General features: G+C 42.6%; 1 protein-coding gene across 1 annotated transcript in view; it reads right to left on the minus strand.

Moving 5' to 3' along the window:
• Positions 1-17804, minus strand: part of LOC124613708 — a gene marked incomplete at its 5' end in the record, with an annotated part of 546162 nt that overhangs the window by 65252 nt on the left and 463106 nt on the right. The window contains one exon of the mRNA XM_047142427.1: positions 17157-17177. Within this exon, the coding sequence (XP_046998383.1) occupies positions 17157-17177 (21 nt within the window). The remainder of the gene's footprint in view (positions 1-17156; positions 17178-17804) is intronic.

A 17804-nucleotide genomic window follows, 5' to 3' on the forward strand; every position in this document is an offset into this window, starting at 1 on the left:
TGTATACATGGAAGAATCCTGGAGATACTAAAAGGTATCAGATAGATTATATAATTGTAAGACAGAGATTTAGGAACCAGGTTTTAAATTGTAAGACATTTCCAGGAGCAGATGTGGACTCTGACCACAATCTATTGGTTATGTACTGTAGATTAAAACTGAAGAAACTGCAAAAAGGTGGGAATTTAAGGAGATGGGACCTGGATAAACTGAAAGAACTAGAGGTTGTACAGAGTTTCAGGGAGAGTATAAGGGACAATTGACAGGAATGGGGGAAAGAAATACAGTAGAAGAAGAATGGGTAGCTTTGAGAGATGAAGTAGAGAAGGCAGCAGAGGACCTAGTAGGTAAAAAGACGAGGGCTAATAGAAATCCTTGGGTAACAGAAGAAATACTGAATTTAATTGATGAAAGGAGAAAATAGAAAAATGCAGTAAATGAAGCAGGCAAAAAGGAATACAAACGTCTCAAAAACGAGATCGACAGGAAATGCAAAATGGCTAAGCAGGGATGGTTAGAGGACATTCACTAGGGGTAAGATAGATACTGCCTACAGGAAAATTAAAGAGACCTTTGGAGAAAAGAGAACCACTTGTATGAATATCAAGAGCTCAGATGGAAACCCAGTTCTAAGCAAAGAAGGGAAAGCAGAAAGGTGGAGGGAGTATATAGAGGGCCTATACAAGGGCAATGTAATTGAGGACAATATTATGGAAATGGAAGAGGATGTAGATGAAGATGAAATGGGAGATACGAGACTGCGTGAAGGGTTTGACAGAGCACCGAAAGACCAAAGTCGAAACAAGGCCCCGGGAGTAGACAACCTTCCATTAGAACTACTGACGGCCTTGGGAGAGCCAGTCCTGACAAAACTCTACCATCTGGTGAGCAAGATGTATGAGACAGGCGAAATACCCTCAGACTTCAAGAAGAATATAATAATTCCGATCCCAAAGAAAGCAGGTGCTGACAGATGTGAAAATTACCGAACAATCAGTTTAATAAGTCACGGATGGAAAATACTAACGCGTATTCTCTACAGACGAATGGAAAAACTGGTAGTAGCTGACCTCGGGGAAGATCAGTTTGGATTCCGTAGAAATATTGGAACACGCCAGGCAATACTGACCCTACGACTTATCTTAGAAGCTAGATTAAGGAAAGGCAAACCTACGTTTCTAGCATTTGTGGACTTAGAGAAAGCTTTTAACAATGTTTACTGGAATACTCTCTTTCAAATTCTAAAGGTGGCAGGGGTAAAATACAGGGAGCGAAAGGCTATTTACAATTTGTACAGAAACCAGATGGCAGTTATAAGAGTCGAGGGGCATGAAAGGGAAGCAGTGGTTTGGAAGGGAGTGAGACAGGGTTTTAGCCTCTCCCCGATGTTATTCAATCAGTATGTTGATTAAGCAGTAAAGGAAACAAAAGAAAAATTCGGAGTAGGTATCAAAATCCATGGAGAAGAAATAAAAACTTTGAGGTTCGCCGATGACATTGTAATTCTATCAGAGACAGCAAAGGATTTAGAAGAGCAGTTGAACGGAATGGACAGTGTCATGAAAAGAGGATATAAAATGAACATCAACAAAAGCAAAACGAGGATAATGGAATGTAGTCGAATTAAGTCGGGTGATGCTGAGGGAATTAGATTAGGAAGTGAGACACTTAAAGTAGTAAAGGGGTTTTGCTATTTGGGGAGCAAAATAACTGATGATGGTCGAAGCAGAGAGGATATAAAATGTAGACTGGCAATGGGAAGGAAAGCGTTTCTGAAGAAGAGATATTTGTTAACATCGAGTATAGATTTAAGTGTCAGGAAGTCGTTTCTGAAAGTATTTGTTTGGAGCGTAGCCATGTATGGAAGTGAAACATGGACGATAAATAGTTTGGACAAGAAGAGAATAGAAACTTTCGAAATGTGGTGCTACAGAAGAATGCTGAAGATTGGATGGGTAGATCATATAACTGACGAGAAAGTATTGAATAGGATTGGGGAGAAGAGAATTTTGTGGCACAACATAACTAGAAGAAGGGATCGGTTGGTAGGACATGTTCTGAGGCATCAAGGGATCACCAATTTAGCATTGGAGGGCAGCGTGGAGGGTAAAAATCGAAAAGGGAGACCAAGGGATGAATACACTAAGCAGATTCAGAAGGATGTAGGTTGCAGTAGGTACCTGGGAGATGAAGAAGCTTGCACAGGATAGAGTAGCATGGAGAGCTGCATCAAACCAGTCTCAGGACTGAAGACCACAACAGCAACAGTGCAGCTTCTTAAATTTCTATAGCCTTGCCTCCTGTCAACGATATTCCTTAACAAAGAGTCGGCCAACTCGAAAGATGGGATTTTAGTCTTGTAGACGAGAGCTTTGCCACAGCTATGTTTACACTTGCTTGTGTTTTTATTAATTCAGTTGTATATGTGCTCCTAACTCAATAAATGTTGCCCTGCAGCTCAGATATTGTCAAACTATCATTGTTCTGTTCGCACATGACGGTCTCAGCGGCAGCAATATGTTCCTTGTTTCGTAATCAGCATCACAGAAATCCCACAAACACATATGCAAAGCATAGATATCCAAAAAGCTATCATTTGTCTCTGTTCCCCACTTCATATTTCAGTTTGTCTACGCTCTAGGAATACACATAACCTCAAAACTCATGCAACTAGTGTCGCCAAAGTTGGAATACGCCGAAAGTGTTTAGTTTCACCACCGAGTTACGCAAAAAGCGCGGCGCGCATGCGCAGTGGCCGGTAGCGCAGTTGCCTGCAACCTAGTGTCGTCATGTAAACTAGAAGCCGTCGGCACACGGACCGTGCTGTCGAACGTTAACGTTGAGCGCGCCAATTTCAACGTGCTGCTGAACGCTCAGGAACGATGTGACTTGTGAATGTGGTACGTGGGCCCTAACGTGGTACACGCCATCGCAACGCACTCCAGCGGCAGTTGAGGAATGTTTCTAGTTCGTAAATCACACCTTTTACTTAACGGGTGCGCGTAAAGTTCCCACGTTGGCTCTATTAAAACGCACATTTCCTCCATCCTCCACGGAAAGGAAAGAACCATGTCCAATTAATAAGGACACAGGCTTACAAAAGTTACATTACAAACAGTGTGGTATAAATTTGGAATACTTCTCCGCATAAGATGAACATTATTTCATCATTCGCACATTTTAGTAAAACCCCCAAGGTCAGTTTGCTTGATCATTGTTCCTACCCTGTAGCAGAGTCTTTGCAACATGTAAATTACGAAGCGTAAAAGAAAAAGGAGCAAACTATCTTTATACATGTAGATTAAGCCAATCAAAGTCACCTTTCAAAAAAAAGGTGAATTTATATTGGTATATACTCATATTAAACTAATAATAAAGTATCGGAACCTAATAAAAACGAGAATGTTAGGGAAAAACAAATCTGGAAATGTCAAGACGCGAACCCCCACCCTACTAAGTTATTCATGAGAGGACAGCGACGCTACTCATTACGCTAAATCAACAACACACCCGTTGAATCTAATCACATTATGTTACCCCTTGCTGAAAACCTTAATCGTAGATATGTTAGTAGTTGAAACAACACATTGTACCGAGAACATTGCATTTTAGGTCGATCTTCAGTGTGTCGCTGCCTTCATATAGCCTACTCTCATAATACGCAAGTTACAATAATTCTTTTGCCACGAATATGATGTTTCTCATTATTTTATTGGAACGAATCACACAGTTAACAATGGGTTTTCCAGTGATTCTTAATTTGTTGGTGCTCAGGAACGGCATATATACATATAGGCTTGAAATGAATGCCAATATGACGCCTCACAAGTCTGTACTGAAGGGAGACGGCGTTCGTGTGACGTAGGTGGCGTTGTGCCATCTGATTGGCCAACGCTCAAACGCACGCTCAGAATATCTGACATACCAGATACTGCTCTGCTCGTTCGGAAAGACTCCCAAACGTTCTGTTCCACGCTATGACGTCAGAAACTCGGCACGCTCAACGCTCAACGTTCGGATGCACGGTCCGTGTGCCGACGGCTTTAGAGTGTAGTGGCAGAGCATCAATGGTGACTGTGATCTTTCTAATAGACTAAATCTATGCATCGAACCTGAACCTATACCGATCACAGGTAATCTTATAAGAGCAGGAGGAGGTAGTGATAAAGAGAATGTATGAAAAATCTCCTACATTGCTAGCTCAGAGGATAAGACCAGTGTTTCCGGTCGACAAGGTTCCGGGATCGAGCGCAGGACACACAATTGATTGTGGAAGGCACCCTCTGCCACACACTGAAATATTTACCCTGCTGTTTCTGTGACTAGGCTATTACATAGCTCCGTCGTCTACTACAATCTGTAATGAGCACTCCATTAGCAAAGTATAACATTCATAAACATGTGAAAGTATTGTCTAGAAGTTGCAAAGTTGCACAGATGCTGTGTCATCACATTTCTTACTTGCGTCCCATATACGGGAGTTTCTCGTAGTCAACGTCTCTGATCGCTTCGCAGCGTGCCGCTTTGTGATCAACAATTTACTTAATGAGCCACGTGCCGTGAAAGGAATTTACATAGTCTTAGTTAGCATCTAAATTCAGCACGGCACATGTGCGTCGGCCGAAATCCGCACTCTGGGAGCAACATCTCTTTGAAGGTTAAATTATCTCAAAAGGGGCTCGGCTGCGATAAACAGCCCGCGGCTTGTATACGAGGAAGGCGAGTCTGCACGAAAGTAAGTGGAGTACTCGCTCATCCACAGTGCGCGCAGCTAGAGGACGGACTTGGGTGTTTGAGCAAAACGCAGCTAAATTCCGTGCTCCTCATTAGCACAAGTACGCCCTAAGCCGGGCGAGCTTGCAGCGGTATTAACTGTGATGCGCTCCAGTGTCTCGCTCACTTTTCGGAGAATGTGGGATGAAGCGGAAACATCAGGCAAAAGTTTCTAAAGAAACGTTTTCTCTAGCGTTTACTCTAAACTGTAAAATTCTGTTGACTGGTTTTGAGTAAGGATTTGAATTATACTTAACGGATGATGGGTTTAAGGACAGGGCGAAGCTACATCTACCATTTTATTATCAGTACAATATCGCTACTAGAAATCTCCGTTAAAGCGAATCCACAATTTCTGTCACATGGAAGTATATAGTACTGGACTACAGAGAGGAACAAGCGTTACGTTGGCGGAAGTGTTACTACTGTATGAAATTATAATGAAAAAAGCACTGTATATGTCACTTTCTAAGTGTATTAAGGTTGCCGGTTTTGACTTTCGTTGTGGGTCATCTTCGGGTACGACTTTGTATTGCTGCGAAGCACTCCTCGCCGGCAGGGAGGAGATTCAGTTTACGAGTGGACAGGCTATCTAGCTCTTTCCACCAGCTGAGGAAAATGTTGAACTGCTGATGAACAATGATACGGAAGTGAGCTGGAGCTCCAGGATGTATCAGGATATTGCCGTATTGCTCAGTCCATCTTACCCAGTAAGAAAGGCAGTTTCTACAAGACTTCGCCTTACATGTGTTCATTAATACGTAGTGGCGAAACAGATGGTCCAAGTAGGTGGTCACCAATAATCTTTGCCGAAAACTGAAACTAAGAAATGGCTGATCCTACGACTGCACCATACCCTGAAGTATGTATACCTTTATGACTCCAAAGTCGCCCAGGTTTCAAATACATCTGAAAGCTCCTTCTTCAAACTTCCCGCCAATATGAAGCGCAGTTGCTTCTGGTTGGCCGGTGTGGCCGAGCGGTTCTAGGCGCTTCAGCCGGGAACCGCGCGACCTCTACGGTCACAGGTTCGAATCCTGCCTCGGGCATAGATGTGTGTGATGTTCGTATGTTCATTAGGTTTAAGTAGTTCTAAGTTCTAGGGGACTGATGACTTCAGATGTTAAGTCCCATAGTGCTCAGAGCCATTTGAACAATTTGAGCAGTTGCTTCTACGTTGAATTTTCTCTTCTTTTGCGGGACCTAAATAATCTTCATCCAGTAAGACCTAATTTTTTGTGTTATTCTGCATGTTATTCTGCTCACCATTTCACTAGCGTGGCTTTCCAGAGAAATCGCCCAACAGCATTCATATTCGTTTGCAGATGTATTCCTTGGGTACTGTTAAGATGATAATGTTCTGGAAATCTGACGAAGTCAGACATTCCTCAAATTTTTGGTAACATGTCTAATAAACTGCCAGTTGTATACCTCTTACAAAATTCAGTAACTTGGATGGACTATCCTTTTTTGACTTGCATTTATTGTCTGCCAAATTGTGACGGGATTGCTGGATTACCTATTTCTTCCACATCAGTTCCGTCCTCCTATCAACTGTCCCGACAGTTCCTCTCAATCGCTCAGGCCTTTAATGCACTGCTGTCTTCTGTGGTCCAGTTCGTGCACTTGACACTTCAAAAAGGCGGTATGAACGCAAACTCTGTGCTCACGTCACATTCATCAATCTTTACAAGTTGGGCAGATAGCTCTAATAAAGGCAGATCAATCGAGGACCATTATCTTCTGCGATGTGTCTCAGTTACAACCCATTAAAGGCCACGAACGCAATGTCTCCTCCCGATTGTGTGTGGCACGTCTAACGGTGGGCGCTAACGTCTACATCAATGGAAGTTGACTGCGGCGGGCGCGAGCAGAGGCAGCTTCTGTGTATGATCATACAGGCGCAAAGCGGTATGATTTCTGAGTGTGAAATTAGTTAGTAATTGTTTTGAGAAACTTTTCCCTTATTGCTACTCATTTACACTCATACAGTAAAACAAACACTCACATTGCGCAACAAAATTGAAGGATCACTTTTAGGAAAATTTTTAATGTCCTCCCATTGCGACGCTTATGTTTGAAAACTTGGCTCAGAGGTGCCTACGACTTTCGACTGTGAAAGTGAAAAAGCGTTGCACCCTGCAACGTCACTCTAGGGCTCGACGGCGCTTCAAACATGGAAAATGGAAATGAGCGAATGGGGCGTCAGTGGCCGGGAGTTCCCAGGCGGGAACTTCGGCCGCCAAGTGGCAGTGCCCCCGTTCGTGTCGTACCAACGCGCTGACCGTTCAGCTAACGGGGCAGACCAGGCGCTTCAATCAGAGAAGTGTCGACACATGCGAAAATAGGCTAGAGCTCAGAAGTTCATGTGACGTGCGAAGTGGGTTACGATTTCACCGTAATTGTGCCCAACGCCACTCCGGACGTGTTACACTATGGGAAGGCCGTCACATCAAGTCTTAAGCGATATGTGACACCTTCTTTCGACGCCTCTGCGATGGATGTAATAACGGCGACACCAAGCACTGAAATCACACAGTTCTTTATAGATGGCCGCGGAAAATATTTCTCAGAATCGACACAATAATGCCTCACACAGTGGCGTAGAAGGCGTCAGTGACACAACTCCTTTCCTTGGGGTGATGATTGCCGCCTAATTAGCGGTCCAAGGGATCGTCTTAAACCACAGAGGCATGAGAGATTGACACACGCCTGAATACTACGACAAAAGGTCCCTTTAAGACCCCCAGTTGGACAATACCTTGGTGGTACATGCCCACATCTATTTTTAAAATGTAACTTTACAGAGAAAACATGCTAAGTAACCCTAGGTGCCTACAGACAGAAAACCACTTGACACCACTACGATGCCAGTTGCCTGACTGCTGGAATCTAGGGTGACTTTGTAGGTTTCCTCTGTAAAGACGCATTTTTAAAATTCTTAATAAACATTCGCGGGTGTCACCAAAAATATTACCAAACTGGGGCGTCTTAGAGTTACCTTTTGTCGTTGTACGAATATTCGCATATGTGTCTATATCGCATCCCTCTGTGATCACTGCACTGGAGGCCGTGAAACTAGAGAGCTGAAAAAGCATGAGCAGCCTTTGCTGCTTCCAGTCACGTTATAATTCCTTTGAAACGTCTTGGACTCTCCCTAATGGTTCGAACCTGTACTCGAGAGCAAAAGTTGCCGTCGTGCTGCACTCCGAACGGGTACGATCATTTTCAATGGGAACGCAGTCCCAAAATGTTCTTAGAGAGGGACTGAAAAGCCTGAGACTGGCAGCAGCGTCAAAGAATGTCGCCCTTTTGCTCATCACACAGAGAACCATCGTTTACCAACGCGAAATATGCTTCAATCACCGTCCAAAGGCAAGCTGTGGTTTCATTGACGCACTTCGTCCCTCCCCTGAGGCCTCTTCGTGTCGCTTCTTAGGGTGAGCCTCATATCCCCTCCTCGGCCATCCATAAGAACACCACATGAATTCTAAGTTGGTGTCACCGTTCTGACATCCATTGCAGAGGCATCGAAAGAAGAGGTCAAATGTGGGTAAAAGTGGGTGTGACGACCTTCCCATCGTCTCGCACGTCCGCGATGGCTATCGACAGAATTGAGGTCAAATTTAGTGCCAATGTTACACTATTAAGCCACCTTGCAAATCACTTGAACATCTGAGCTTTGGGTTTTTCTTGTCATCAGTCGACACCCAGCTGCTTGAAGCGTCCTCGAGCCCCTTGGGTGACGTCGCTGGGCGTCAAGCTTTTGCACCACTACAAAGAAAGTTGTAAATACCTTTGAACCAAATTCCAGACTTCTGAGCCGGAATTACGAGGATTAGAAAGAGTGATCGTTTAATTCTGTTGCGCAGTATCTTTCCCAGGATTACAGGAACATTTTTTGAGAATATTAAAAGCTTAATCCGATCCCCAAATGAGGTTTGTGTGTCTGTTACATCCTAGAAAATGACACTGACGCGGAAGAGATTCACCAACACCAAGAATAAAGAAAAAAGTTACGATGTCGAAAATAAGCCACAATCGCCAATGCATGATCTGCCTTCAAAACTCACGTATTTGTAACACGAAGAGGTGAGCGGAGCTTTAAAATGAGCGAGTGTGGTAGACAGGGTGGTCCATTGATCGTGACCGGGCCAAATATCTCACGAAATAAGCGTCAAACGAAAAAACTACAAAGAACGAAACTTGTCTAGCTTGAAGGGGGAAACCAGATGGCACCCTAGTTGGCCACCTACATGGCGCTACCATAGGTCAAACGGACATCAACTGCGTTTTTTAAAATAGGAACCCCAATTTTTATTACATATTCATGTAGTACATAAATAAATACGAATGTTTTAGTTGGACCACATTTTTCGATTTGTGACAGATCGCGCTGTAATAGTCACAAACATATGCATCACAATTTTAGACGAACAGTTGGTACCAGGTAGATTTTTTAAATTAAAATACAGAACTTAGGTACGTTTGAACATTTTATTTCCATTGTTCCACTGTGATACATGTACCTTCGCGAAATTATCATTTCTGAGCACACTTGCTCTTACAGCGTGATTACCTGTAAATACCACATTAATGCAGTAAATGCTCAAAATGATGTTCGTCAACCTCAATTCATTTGGAAATACGTGTAACGACATTCTTCTCAACAGCGACTAGTTCGCCTTCCGTAATGTTCGCACATGCATTGACAATGCGATGAGGCATATTGTCAGGCGTTGTCCGTGGATCACGATAGCAAATATCCTTCAGCTTTCCCCACAGAAAGAAATCTAGGGACGTCAGATTCGGTGAACGTGCGGGCCATGGTATGGTGCTTCGACGACCAATCCATCTATCATCAAATATGCTATTCAATAACGCTTCAACCGCACGCGAGCTATGTGCCGGATATCCATCGTGTTTGAAGTACATCGCCATTCTGTCATGCAGTGAAACATCTTGTTGTAACATCGGTTAAACGTTACGTAGCAAATCAGCATACATTGCACCATTTAGATAGCCATCGATAAAATGGGGGCCAATTATCCTTCCTCCAATAATGCCGCACCATACATTAACCCGCGAAGGTCGCTGATGTTCCACTTGTCACAGCCGTCGTGGATTTTCCTTTGCCGAATAGTGCATATTATGTCGGGTTAGGTTACCGCTGTTGGTGAATGGCGCTTGGTCGCTAAATAGAACGCATGCAAAAATCTGTCATGGTCCCGTAATTTCTCTTGTGCCCAGTGGCAGAACTGTACACGACGCGCAAAGTCGTCGCCATGCAATTCCTGGTGCACAGAAATATGGTACGGGTGCAATCGATGTTGATGTAGCATTCTCAACACCGACGTTTTTGAGATTCCCGATTCTCGCGCAACTTATCTGCTACTGATGGGCGGATTAGCCGCGACAGCAGCTAAAACACCTACTTGGGCATCATCATTTGTTCATGTCGTGGTTGACGTTTCACATGTGGCTGAACACTTCCTGTTTTCTTAAATAACGAACTATCCGGCGAACGGTCCGGACACTTGGATGATGTCGTCCAGGATACCGAGCAGCATACATAGCACACGCCCGTTGTACATATTGATCACAATAGCCATCCATGAACACGATATCGACCTTTTCCGCAATTGGTTAAAGGTCCATTTTAACACGGGTAATGTATCACGAAGCAAATTCCGTCCGCACTGGCGGAATGTTACGTAATACCACGTACTTATACGTTTGTGACTATTACAGCACCATCTATCACATAGCGAAAAATGTGGTCCAACTAAACATTCATATTGCTTTACGTACTTCACGAATATGTAATAAAGAAATGGGTGTTCCTATTTAAAAAAAAACGCAGTTGATATCCGTTTGACCTATGACAGTGCCATCTAGAGGGCCAACCATAGCGCCATCTGGTCCCCCTTCAAGATAAACGAGTTTCGTTCTTTGCAGTTTTTTCGTTTGATGCTTATTTCGTGAGATATTTGGCCCCGTCACTATCAATGGACCACCCTGTATATACTACACATGTGGTACCTTTATGTTCGCTGCTTTACACGATATACTGTGGGACCAGTGTACATCCTGGGTTTCTCTCAGACATGCAGCTGGGGTCAATAGACGGGTGAAAGTATGAGATCCCCAAACTGCCACCACAGCAGCTAATGGAGTACCTCTTCATTTGGGTGAAGAAACTCAACGGCAAGCAGATAGTCACATGTCAAGCAGAAGATTGTTGAATATGTCTCAGGAAGTATCTTGCTGGCCAACATATTCCACCCAGACTTCTACCCCTTAGGGAAACAAGGCAAACAGAATGTCTTATACATCTTGTGGACATCATCGATATCACCATAAAAACACAGTCACATTAATGTGACCACCTGCCAGTGGCCTGAATAACCACCTTTTGCAGCGCAAACAGCTGCGAGATGTGCGAGGCACCGACAAGGATGTCGAGCCAAGTCGACACCAGCGCTATGGCCAGCTGGACTGGATTTCTCGGTTCAGGATCCGTGGCGCAAACAGCCGATCAAGATTGTCCCACAGATTCTCGATCAGGTTTAAATATGGGGAATTTGATGGTCAGACGGTACAGTAATCTCATCCTGGTGCTCTTCGAACCAGGCATGTACAGCACAATCTGTGTTACATGTTGCATTGTTCTGCTGGTAGATGCCATCGCGGCTAGGAAAAAACACATTGCATGTTGGGGTGCACATGGTACAAGGGGATAGATGAAAATTTGTGTTGATCCACTGTGCCTTCCAGGATGACGAATCACCGAGTGTATGCCACGAAAACATTCCCCAGACCATTAGGCTCCATCTTCCGGCCTGGAACCATCCGACGATTGTTGCAAGGTGTTTGCTCTCAGTCCAATGGAGCATGAAAAGTGATTCATTTGTAAAGGCCACCTGTCGGCACTCAGTGGACGACCAGTTGTGTTACTGACGTGCGAATTGCAGCCTTCGTCGCTGATGAACAGCAGTCAGCATGGGCGCTTGAACCAGGCGCCCGTTGCGAAGGTCCATACACAGAAACGGCCGCTGAACGGTAGTAGAGGACACAGTGTTCTTAGGCTCTCGGTTCCTCTGGTCGGTCAGTTGCTCAAAAGCTGCGCGTCTATGCGTCCGTTAATTTGTCCGCAGCCGCCGTTCACCCTTCTCACCTACGGCCCAAGGTGCTCCACTGTTGCCTCGGCTACGCTTTCGGATTGTGCCATTTTGCCATGCACAGTATACTTTACCTACGGTGGTATGCAGTTTTCACTTGGCCTTTTCGGTACTGTTTCTAGCCGTAGCCTGAAATCCATGCCGTTTTGGACGTCGAATAAATCGCTCCGTTTTCACAATACGACTGCGACCGTACTGTTTTATGAGTCGCCCCGCCTAACCCCCTATCCACACGCTTTATATACCCTCCACTGCCTGTGCTGCCACTTGCCCTCTGTTATTGGTTATTGAACGTTGACTTCGAACAAACGCGGTGCTTACATTAATGTGACTGGGCCGTGTAATATCGGCGTATTTTGAATACTACTTCGTGTAGTAATGTTGTTGTTGTGGTCTTCAGTCCTGAGACTGGTTTGATGCAGCTCTCCCTGCTACTCTATCCTGTGCAAGCTTCTTCATCTCCCAGTACCTACTGCAACCTACATCCTTTTGAACCTGCTCAGTGTATTCATCTCTTGGTCTCCCTCTACGATTTTTACCTTCCACGCTGCCCTCCAATCCTAATTGGTGATCCCTTGATGCCTCAGAACATGTCCTACTAACGGATCCCTTCTTCTAGTCAAGTTGTGCCACAAACTTCTCTTCTCCCCATTCCTATTCATTACCTCCTCATTAGTTATGTGATCTACCCATCTAATCCTCAGCATTCTTCTGTAGCACCACATTTCGCAATCTTCTATTCTCTTCTGGTCCAAACTATTTATCGTCCATGTTTCACTTCAAATGGTTCAAATGGCTCTGAGCACTATGGGACTCAACTGCTGAGGTCATTAGTCCCCTAGAACTTAGAACTAGTTAAACCTAACTAACCTAAGGACATCACAAACATCCATGCCCGAGGCAGGATTCGAACCTGCGACCGTAGCGGTCTTGCGGTTCCAGACTGCAGCGCCTTTAACCGCACGGCCACTTCGGCCGGCTGTTTCACTTCCATACATGGCCACACTCCATACAAATACACTTAGAAATGACTTCCCGACATTTGAATCTATATTCGATGTTAACAAATTTCTCTTCTTCAGAAACGCTTTCTTTCCCATTGCCAGTCTACATTTTATATCCTCTCTACTTCGACCATCATCAGTTATTTTGCTCCCCAAATAGCAAAACTGCTTTTACTACTTTAAGTGTCTCATTTCCTAATCTAAGTTAGTTGACCCACAGCAAACAGATATAACACTGTTGTCACTTTCAGCCATCAGTAGAACGAAAAAGTCCAAGTTGCCACTTACTATTTTTTATTCATTCGATAACTAGTTTCTGCCCGAGAACCATTTTCAGAGCCGGCCTCAGTGGTCGAGCGGTTGTAGGCGCTTCAGTCTGGATCCGCGCGACCGCTACTGTCGCAGGTTCGAATGCTGCCTCTGGCATGGATGTGTGTGATGTCCTTAGGTTAGTTAGGTTTAAGTAGTTCTAACTTCTAGGGGACTAATGACCTCAGATGTTAAGTCCCAGTGTGCTCAGAGCCATTTCAACCATTTTCGGATGATCATAACAAAGTCGAAAATGGTATTTCCAAAGATGTCAAAACTGTGCAGCAAGCGTTTACAGTGCATACAGATAATTCGACTTTGTTATCATGAACTGAAAATGTGTCTCGGCCAGAATAAAAAGCAATAATTTGCAACTTGGATTTGTTTTTCGTTCTGCTGTTTGACAGAAGTTGCTGACCCAGGCTACTCCAGGATGCTGGATGTTCGTACTTTCAGCCATGTTTCAAATTCGAACGTACGTTCGCTGTATGCATGTCTTCAAATTTTATTGGTATAGTATTGGGTTATACGATGCGCATTTGGGATGCGTTGCGTTTCGTCGACGCACTAATGACTTGTTCGAACACAAGTTTTCATTTATAGTATTTACAGGTTAAGCAAAGGAATTTCCTAATAATCGAATCGTTGATGTTAATATAAAACAAAGGGAGCGAATTGTGTTCGACAAGCTCTACAGGAATTGGACACCAAACCTGGGAATCGAAAGCCATGAAAAACAGACAAATATCGAGTACGGAGTAAGACAGGATTGTAGAACATCTTCGATATTATTCAGTCTGAATATACAGCCAGCAGTAAACCAACAGTAGGGGAAAAACTGAAAGGAAATTAGAGAGAAGAAATAAAAACTGCAGCTGTAAGGTGTACAGAGGTTTCGTAACTCTGTCGTATATGGTAAAGAACCCGGATATCATTTAAACGAAATGAACTACGTCTTTAAAACATTTTTTAACGTGAAGACCAGTAAAAATAAAACGTAAATAATGGAGTGTAGTCGAATTATCATTCAGCCCATTCAGGGGAAATTATATTAGTAAATGAGTAACTAGTGCAACAGTTTTGGTGGTGGGAAGAGTATTGAGAATATAAAATATACATAGACTGTAGCAGCAAGATAGTTTAGGCTCAAATGGCTCTGAGCACTATGGGACTCAACTTCTGAGGTCATTAGTCCCCTAGAACTTAGAACCAGTTAAACCAAACTAACCTAAGGACATCACACACATCCATGCCCGAGGCAGGATTCGAATCTGGGACCGCAGCGGTCTCGCGGTTCCAGACTGCAGCGCCTAGAACCGTGCGGCCACTACGGCCGGCGATAGTTTAGGAAGAAGGGGAGGAAGTTGATATTGAACGTAAATTTCAGTTGTAGGTACTGTATTTTATTTATTTTGATTTTTAATTATTTTTTATGTTATGACAGTGGCTTTATAAACAGGCAGATGAACAACATATGCAAGAAGGGAATAGTTTTTACGATACGTGGTGACAGGAGAATGCTGAAGATTATATGTGTAGATCATATAAGTAACGAAGTGGCACTGTGTCGATTTGGGGAGAAAGAACCTTGAAAGAATCGTTACATAAAAAACGTACTCAATTAATCTGGCGGAGAAAATAAATTTATTGCACAAATTGACTAAAAGAACAGAGAGGCTGGTAAAACATATTCCAAGTCAACAACGAATAATTAATATGTAATGAAGGAAAATGGGGTACTGTGGTGAAAAATTGTAGAGATATGACAGGGCTTGACGACAATTCTACTTTCTCCTGGCTTTATCCAGCGTCTTCAGTGGGTCGGCATGATATTTCGGATTTGGGAATTCTCTGATATTCACTTCCATTACGACCCAAAGCACAAATTGTCATTGCTGTAATAACGCTCACTGGCTGCACAGATATCTATCTCTTCATAAAAGCAGGAAGATCATAAAGGAATGCTCCGCCATAGCATTACGTTCCATGGTTTCAGCATTCTAGTCTGTAAAATGAACGCTGGGTATTTCAGAACTTTAAAGAGTGTTTTATTGACCTCCCTACCAAAACAAAAGCTGTTGTTCATGGTTGCAATGTACACTTTTGAAATTTTACAATGATGAAATTTTCAGCAGGTTTCCGTGAACTGTTGTTTAAAGTACCATATTCTACAATGGAGTAGTGATAGGCCATCGTTTTCTTCAAATCACGCCTTGAGGGACCACAATTTGCCACTGCTCCACGGTTTGTAGATGCCTTGCATAAACTAGCGGTCCAATAAGTCTGCAAAAGACACATATAAACCTTAAGGCACAAGACTTAATACTATTACTACATCAAACTGAAAAAACATAGACTTAACAAAGCTATTAGATTTTATGCCTGAAGTGATAGTATTATCCAAACTTCAAGCCAGAGAATGTGCTTAATGACAGTGTTGACAACAAGGACGACAAAGCATTGGGAAGGTCATAATTGTATGTGAGGTGATTTTAATATCTGTTCTTTAGATTTTGATTCTAGTTTCACAATAATTACTAACTGCACAACAGTCAAAAAGGCGTTATTGCCGATACCTTACTCATGAATATTTTGTAGGTTAACTTCAATAATAATAATAATCCCAAATCTTAATTAAAATTTCATAACACAAAGTGGGTGCATTATTTTTTACAGGAAATGTAGGATATTGAGTCTTGGTTAAGAACGATTCATATCTGCAAGATTGATGGTTTAGTTAGAAATTAGTTTTTGTAAATATCTATTTTCCTGAAAATTTCATATCTGTGCTTTGGGTCCTCAGTGCCTCAATTACTGGGGCCGAGAGGAAATTTAGTTGGACCACGAGAACATTTACTTACGTATTAAGAACGCGTGAGCAAGAGAACATGGGGAAACAGAGAGGGAGAGAGAGAGAGAGACAGCAAACGGAAGAACTCTTGTTTTCGCGGGGACAGTCATTATGTCTCAGCGAGAGTGTAACAAGACCTTTCTGCCTGTGGCTTCAAAGCGCTGGATTAAGGTTAAGCGTTATCTCTAAAACTAGATGACAGAAATGGCGGAAATACTTCAATTAGAGCGCGCGCTCCAAGTTTTCTTCTCTTTTCTGGATTATTGTCTGCCGAAAGATTTAAGAAGTTCGCTGATTGCTGACTCAAGATGGGCCTCGGCGATTGGATGAAGTCGCGCGAGGGCCCGGCGTCCCTTATCTCTGTAATTAAAGAACAACTCCGATTGCAGGCGAGAACTTTTCTTCGTCACTAATTGAATGCAAATTGGGTTAATTTATAAGTCTCACCTCAGTCAAAGACTTGCCGGTATTAGTAATCACAGATTTAAATCTGTTTTAATAGGTGATTTGCTTATGTGTACTTGCCTTGAAACTTACTGTAGAGCTCATCCAAAAAGTGCCTTATGTTGTAAAGTATTAAGGCTGGAATGTTAATAATAAATAACATAGGAAGATAATGAGCATTCTAGCTACCTTCGGAGCTAAGGACTACTTGTTACTTTATCTGTTTAGATCAAAGATACGTTATTGAGCTCAGAAAGGAATTCATTCATTCAATTTCTTCAGGATAAGGAGCTAGTAGAAAGCAACAAGAAACGCTACACATGATGATTAGACTGTCACTGATAAGCAGAGTATTAATGTGTACTCTAACTCTATTAATTTTCGTGTATATACCTAACGAATGCGCAAACTGATTCTCTGGAATTTCCAATTATTTATTGTAATAACAGTTAAATTTAATCTCAATTCAAATCATATTTAACTGTATTACAGAATTTTCGTTACTGTACAACAATAACTGAAAATATAAAAATGAACTGATACAATCGATAATTTGAAGAATATAGTAAAAGCAAAACATATTCGTGGACTCACCGTTGGGCGGCTGCAGAAGACCTGCAAAAGAGAGAACGAACCTCATTAGATTAGAAATTTGTCATCACGTGAAGATAGTCAGCAGTAATGTTTGCCCCAAAATGAACAGAATGAAATAAAGAAAACCGGGTCAGTTCGAACAGTGTGAAAAAGAATTATTACCAAACAAAAATGTCTCAGTATTATGCTGAATATTTTGGTTGTCTTTACAAACTATTTCTTTACATTTTGAAAGAACCTACGTTTCCTTCTCATGTGAAATACTTCTGTAGTTCTTCATAATGCAGGAAGAAACTTTCTCGAATACATTTTGTGTTATACAGTTCTTTTTCCTTTTCTCTAATTTAAAATGAAGAACTATCCACTAACTTCAGTATAAAACCTGACACTCTAAATGAACCTGAGACGGTGGAGAAATACCAAGACTTACATGCAGAGCTATGTAGTGCAATAGTTAAAAGATTCACGTCAGTAAGTAGAGTAATGGATACTCCCAACAATAAGTCAAAGTTTTAATTGATAAGAAATCTTAGTTATGGATATCGAAACCATCCTCCTCTCTGCCAACTGTGAAATATTGCTAACGTCATTGGCTTAACATTTCAGTGACTATTGTTTACTTCTAGCACTCGTTCCTCTGACAAGATT

The sequence above is a fragment of the Schistocerca americana genome, chromosome 4 (assembly GCF_021461395.2).
Source record: "Schistocerca americana isolate TAMUIC-IGC-003095 chromosome 4, iqSchAmer2.1, whole genome shotgun sequence".
Classification (NCBI taxonomy): Eukaryota; Metazoa; Arthropoda; class Insecta; order Orthoptera; family Acrididae; genus Schistocerca; species Schistocerca americana.